This window comes from Asterias rubens, chromosome 16 (assembly GCF_902459465.1).
Source record: "Asterias rubens chromosome 16, eAstRub1.3, whole genome shotgun sequence".
Lineage (NCBI taxonomy): Eukaryota > Metazoa > Echinodermata > Asteroidea > Forcipulatida > Asteriidae > Asterias > Asterias rubens.
In genome coordinates this window covers 4,355,681-4,362,450 of record NC_047077.1, presented here as the reverse complement: position 1 = coordinate 4,362,450, position 6,770 = coordinate 4,355,681, and the positions used below count along the sequence as shown (strand labels likewise).

Here is a 6,770-nt window from a genome sequence, read left to right as displayed (position 1 = left end):
ATTATGTTTGCAGCCGATTTGTCAGTTTGTTGGTGCTTATCCTGTTTTTGCAGGTCAAGCTTGTCGTGTACTGCTCCCGAGTGTGACACATCTACCATAAATTGCTTCTCTGTATAGCCAGGTGTACAAATGAACCCACACAATGTTTGCATCTGACTTGTCAGTATGAGGGTGCTTATCCTGTTTTTGAGGTCATGCTTGCATTGCTTGGCGTGTACTGTTCCCAAGTTAACACATCAACCATAAATTGCTTCTCTTTAGCCAGGTGTACAAATTAACCCACACCACCCAATGTTTGCAGCTGACTTGTCAGTATGGGTGCTAATTATCTTGGTTTTTTTTTTAGGTATTTCGGCTGGTAACCCTGTTCTTGTAAGCACAATGTTGTTGTAGTTAGTAGCTACTTTTTGTGCTTTTAAAAGCACCTCTTTGACATTTGGCCCTGAATATGTTTGCTTATTAGTATTTGGTTTAAATTGGCCCTATGTCTGTTGATGGGTATTGTACATGTTTTGATAAGTAATGCAGGTCAAAGTGACCACACACTAAAAAGCTCACACTACAACAAAAGGCTTGCATCTATCAACTTTATTACAAAAACAATGCACCAGTACACACTTGTGAGACCTTTTTCCGAGAAACATAGTTTGACCACAAGAAGCGCTCCTTAGTAATTCATTACGTTAGAGTTAATTGGAATAGCTACGACAACTTGCTGTTAAAAGACATTATGCTTACCATAACCATAACGCTAACCTAAACAATCTAACAAATAAATCATCAGGAATTGTTAAGAACATAGGGTTGTCGGAGCATAAGGGTGATGGAATAAGAGCAGTAGTCACCGTCCTTAAAGAACATTACGGTCTTGGTCTTTTTATTTCTAGACCAGGGTCCAATTTCACAAAGCCTGTTGCACAAAAATTGGCCTGCCATGAAATTTCTTTCTTGATAAAAACAGGAATTCTTAAAAGAAATTCACATGATTTTCAGGATAAGCAAACAACAGCTGAATGCCAGTAACAAGCAATATGGATCAAATTGAAATTTGGTTGGTATTCTTGTTTATTATCAAGGAAGAAATGCCATGCTAAGCAAATTTGTGTGCTTACAGGCTTTATGAAAGAACTCAACTACAAAAAAGTCCCAATACTGTAATAGCACGTACAAAAATAAAGTAATAATATGTATTCATACAATGTTCATCTTGATGGTACGTCACCATAATATCAAAGCATTAAAAGTCTGGTTTGGGGTAGCCAAATAATTCAAAGTCCAATTTATACACCTCCCAGAGTTTACCAATTGTCGCTTTAGTAATCTGATTATAGAATGTCTCATATGTCTTTGAACTGTTTGTAGGGTGACTGTTTGCTTTAGCTGGGTATGACACTTTATCCTGGAGATTTAACGCGGTCAGCATGTATTTGGCATCATCTCCTATGGTCTCCAACCTCCCGAGGTAGTCATAGTTGACTTTACATGGGGAACACATCTTGTATATCTCCTGCCAGTGGTCGTCAAAGTTTGCCTTCTCAGTTGGGTTGGTGAGGTAGCTTGTCCACTCGTACCACGTCATGTTCTCACCGGTCTTGAGCTCCCTGGCCGTGGCGTCTTGTCTGTACCTCTTCATAATCCTCTTGGCTATCCCCTGAAAGTACGGCTCGTTCCTGTAGACTTTGATATCAGCAAACTTATTCCTATAGGCTGAAAGGATGCGTAGGAATGGCTGTCGTGTGTACATGAACTTTGTGTAAGTCTTCAGGCGATGCTGTTGCTCGGCCGGACTAAGTCCGCTGAGACGTTTCATACCGTTTTTGAAATGGGCCTCGTCAGATGTGATTTGCTTGGTGCTTTGTTTTTTACCATCTAGAACCATCAGTACCCTCTTCCAGTTACTGCATCCAACCTACGTATAAAAATAAAAATGACACCAATAAGAAGTTGCATGGTATCTTAAACTGGATGGTTTTATGCTATAAATAGATATATCTTTTTCAGGCAGAAAACTGTATTAAAGGCAACGTATACCTTTGATTTAGGAACTCTTCGTTGTTTTAATCCTATATACATGTGAACATTTCTTGTCAGGAGTTCTGTTGGCGTTTACATTGTGCTTATTTTGACCTTGGCACACGGCCCCGAAAACAAAATATTAGTTCTTTCCCAACCGACTTGCTGCCAATTTTCATGAGGCAATCTTAAAATTAAAATTTGAAGCGCGAGCAATATTGGGTTATTCTATTAAAATAATAAAAAGTCAAAGACCAAGAGAAAGTGGTGTACAATGAAATTGTCCAACCTCGGTTGGCAAAAACTGGGGATTACTTGAGTACCAATTTTCTGCCATTTTTTTTTTACGAAACCGGCTTCATCAGCCTCAGATTCTGCTCAGACCAGAGAACGGAGTCTGAAGCCAGGATTCCCAAAGAGCCCTATAGTTCCCCAAATTCTCTCTCTTTGTTGCTTGATGTTTCTTATTCTTACCTTTGGTACAAAGCAGTAGAGGATTTTATGTTTCTCGTGTGCGTAGAGGTGCCTGAGTGTAAAGCTGTTCAGGCCCCCTTGTGACAGTTCGGGATGTCTGGCACACGCCTCTTTGAGGTGTGCGTGCCGTTCGAGTTGCACGGCAGCCTGCTGTGTCATGAAGTCCTTGGGCCCGTCCACATCGGCAGACTCTTCCTGCGTGATTACAAAAATTCAATTCATAAACTGTTTTTGTAGGAACAATTTGAAACGTTGCAGAGTTGGTTTTTGCTTAAAATAAAACAGTTGCTGGCAGTGTAAGCACTTCAAATAGTTACCAAATACATGATCTGACAATCCTAGAAGTTTGAGATCGATCAGCCATCTGGTTCACGAGAAAATCGTGAGAAAACGAATACACATTTTGCATGACATCGATTTAAAAAATTTTTTTTAAATGAGTGATGAATTTCAAACGTGAAATTAGTTTTGTTTATTTCTCATGAAGTTTGACAATTCAGACAACAATGAGGTAGTTGATATAAATCTTCCAAAATAAAGTCTTCGCTAACCTTGGGTTTTTCCTGGGCTGGCTGTTCTTGTTGGTCGGCCGGTTGCTCTCGTTTGCCGGCCGGTTGCTCTCGTTTGTCGGCCTGTAGCTCTTGTTTGCCGGCCGGTTGCTCTCGTTTGTCGGCCTGTAGCTCTTGTTTGCCGGCCGGTTGCTCTCGTTTGTCGGCCTGTAGCTCTTGTTTGCCGGCCGGTTGCTCTCGCTTGTCGGCCGGTTGCTCGTGTTTGCCGGCCGGTTGCTCTTGATACTTATTTTGGGTTTCCTCTTTAGGTTTTTCGTTCGATGAGTTGATTGCGGTTGGGGGTTTGTGTGCAACAATGAGGTGGTTGCTATCTTCCCAAATAAAGTCTTCGTGTTTTCGGAGGCTCTTGGGCGCATTGAAGTTGATTTCTGGAGCTGTGGGGATTTTTAGGAATGGAAAAAGCATACTGAGTTTTTGTTCAAAACTAATCACGTGTGATTGAGTTTACATCACAAGAGAGCTCTGATCTTCAGTTGGTCAAAAGCATGGGACACTTTTGCTCAAAACAATTGTTGTCATAAAAACTTCTTGGTAAAACGAGAAGTGACGTACTTGTTAAACCTTGTGAGAAACGGCTCCCCCTGAAGCCACTTAGTTTTTGAGAAAGAGGTCATTTCTCACTCAAAATATTTGAATCTGTGAAAGTCTTCAGGCCTGGAGTCTTTCTCATGCATCTGCTGAAAGCACACACATTTCAGCAAAAGTGGTGTTTTTTCTTTCATTATTTCCTTGCATTTTTGGGCAAAAATAATAATTGTCAAAGAATTTTATTGTTTTATGCATACATTTGGATATTCCAAATGAGAACACTGGTCTTTAATAACAACCCTTTTTAAATTCGGGCTGAATTGGTCATTGAATTTGCAAGAGAACTGTGAAAGAAAAAACCCATTGCTGCATTACTTGGTGCGTTTTTAGATGCATAACTCAAGGCTTCAGCTTTAATCTTTCATTGTTTGAATGAGAAATTACCTCTGTCTCACTCTGTTACCTCTGCCGTTTTTCAACATGTTTTATGCTATCAACGGCAGCTCTACATTGCTCGTTACCAAGTAGATTTTGATGCTAACAACTATTTTGAGTATACGAATAGTGTTTATTTTGTCCAGTTCCTTTAATTTTTTAAAGACAATCACGTACCTTCAAATTCAGTTTGTACGACCCATGACAAGGTTAAGTAAATAATACACGACAGCAGGAATATCTGTATACACCACGCCTTGCAGAAACGGTATAACCACCGGCGGGGAATTACATTCAATAGCGCCATCGCTCACTCCAGACTGTCTTTACAATACATGGGGGAAAATGCAAAAACAAAATAGTTAATGGCCTGACGTTTCAACCCTAGCAGAGTCTTTCTCAATGGCTGAATTTTAACACAACCAACATGAACAGGAGACTTAGTGTAACAGAAGCAGTGAAGTGGAAATACATGTATGGAGAATATAGAGATAGACAGCAATATGGAAATAAATAATAATATGAGAATTAAACTTTCTGGCGTTATCTTGTGATTTGTGGAATGTCGTGCTGCTGCCCGTCCACCGCAAAACAGCACCCACTGCCTGAGAGTAGAAAGTGACATTCTAAGGAGAATGGATGAGAAAGTGTAGATTCGTGGATAGACTGTACGAGCCGAAGTCGAGTACATTGTAATCACGAATCTACACTTTAGAGTCTATTCTCTGACTTAAACTGTTTCCCCAAAATCTGTGTGCGTTTGGTCACATATTCTTATAATTAATTTGCTCAATGTATAAGCATATTATATAGTTCTTGCAACATTATCGAGAACGTTGTTAAAAATTATGTTTTCACTGAAGTAAATTTGTTTTGGAAAGTGAAATAATATAACATTTTTTCAGCTGATAGTTTTTCACATCATGTTATTTTTTTAAAGACAGTAATTTTAAGTTGAACTTACTCTTACATACATGGTTGTATGCTACTATAACGGGTGCTTTTAGGGACGAACTAATTCAACGTGACGCACCATCATCTTGCGGAGATGTTTTACCAGACACGTGATGTTTTTATTTTCGGTGCTTTGTACACGTGGCGGTATAATGTAGACAATTTACGACGTCGTTTTAAATTAAATTTGTACTGATAATAAGTGAACTCAATTGGTCGCCGAAGTTGCGAGAGAATAATGGAGGGAAAACCCCCAGCCATTTTCGCACAAGTTGTGTACTTTCAGAATCTTGAATTCGAGATCACTTGATTTTGAGACCTCAGCTGAAAACACGGTGCCAAGCTGCGATCCAACTTAAAGATCGTTTGATGTTGTGTTTAGTCTTTGGTATTTGCTTCATTCGCTGTCTTGGTAATTGTTTGTCTGCTATTCCATCTTCTACCTTCATGGTTAGTCCAAGTCCAAAGCCGCATGTTTTTTTTTTATTGCCATCATTTGGGTCGATGTTTCAATGTGTTTCATCTACATCTACATCTACATTGATAATACTTGTCAAAGCGTTACCATTTTTTTTTTAAATATTGAGATATAAGGTTAATTTTTCTGTCGGATGAGTGTTTACGAAGTTAAATATACAAACTTGGATCATTGGGTTGAAAGCTTTATCGTGATTGTTTTTATACTCGTGTTCTGTCCTGTTATGGAGATTGGAAAATATTGTTCAAAGTAACGACTTGTTCATAGGCTATAGTAGGCATGATCGCTGGAAAAAAAACTGTGTTTACCATGGAGGTATAATGGAGGTAGAAATCCTGTGTTATAACATGGAGCAATAACCACGGTTTCTACCTCCATGGTTATAACCACTGTTGTCACTGCAGGCAACGGCCGTTGGCCATGAATGGGATTTATTCAGCCAAAGTTTTGATAGATCGGGTGCCGGTGCCAACGTTGTACGTTTTGGGACGGAGGGTACAATTGGGTTACCCCTAGCCCTCCGTATTTATATACTTCACGCTTTATCTAAATCCACGGAATTACTTCGGGTGTTTTTGTCAAGAAAATTAAGTGAAAAAGCCCACTAAAAACCTACCTATTTGAATGTCAACATATGTCCACAATCTTCATCATAGTCCAGTCGATCTTCCACTTTGACTTTGAAATGTATTACACCCTGTGACCGTGTTCGGATCATCAATGTCCGCCGTACAATCGATCGAAATCCCCGCGTCACTTCGTGATCATTTGACGGTCGGCGGTCGGTGTACCTTTGTTGCGTGGTGTTCAATGAGGGGTTCTACCTGTATGCTAATCTTCCATACAGTCAATACACTATAAGTATACACAATAAGTAGAAATGCAAATAGGTGGGTCAGATATGTATGTTTTGTTATGGTAATGAGCACAAGTTGCTTAGTGCTGGCAAAGGACTGGGCCATGAGGATATTAACATATGTTTGTCGAAATATATTTCTGAGCCTTTGACGCCCCAATTATTATCTTATTTGTTACTTTCAATAATAAAGGTTTGAAATAAACCTGAACAGTATTTGTAATTTTATAAACACTAGACATTTCTATTTAGGATTTGAGTCTGTGCATGGTGAGGTATTACTATATATTTGATTTGCGGTAACACCATGGATACCTACTTGCCAGGTTGAGATCTTTAGAGAGCATTATTTGGAAAGCTAGTCAATCATGTTTTCCCTTTACACACATGGCCCAAAATTGTCTACATTTGGACTGAAGAAAGGCAAAGTACAAACCTTCAGTTTTGGAAATATTTGATTGTT

The 6,770-nt window shown here is 39.3% G+C and overlaps 1 protein-coding gene across 2 annotated transcripts; it reads right to left on the bottom strand.

Annotated features, from left to right (window-relative positions):
• Positions 1 to 1,050: 1,050 nt before the first annotated feature.
• Positions 1,051 to 6,286, bottom strand: LOC117300583 (carbohydrate sulfotransferase 11-like). 2 transcript variants are annotated; one of them, XM_033784244.1, is made up of 5 exons: positions 6,068 to 6,286; positions 4,197 to 4,343; positions 3,039 to 3,430; positions 2,488 to 2,682; positions 1,051 to 1,909 (listed from the first exon to the last, which is right to left on the bottom strand). In XM_033784244.1, the coding sequence occupies exons 2-5, from the start codon at positions 4,324 to 4,326 to the stop codon at positions 1,238 to 1,240; spliced, it is 1,389 nt and encodes a 462-aa protein (XP_033640135.1). In that variant the 5' UTR covers positions 4,327 to 4,343; positions 6,068 to 6,286; the 3' UTR covers positions 1,051 to 1,237. The 2 variants fall into 2 exon arrangements, with proteins under 2 accessions (XP_033640135.1, XP_033640136.1); XM_033784245.1 differs by having other exon boundaries at positions 4,197 to 4,339.
• Positions 6,287 to 6,770: the final 484 nt, after the last annotated feature.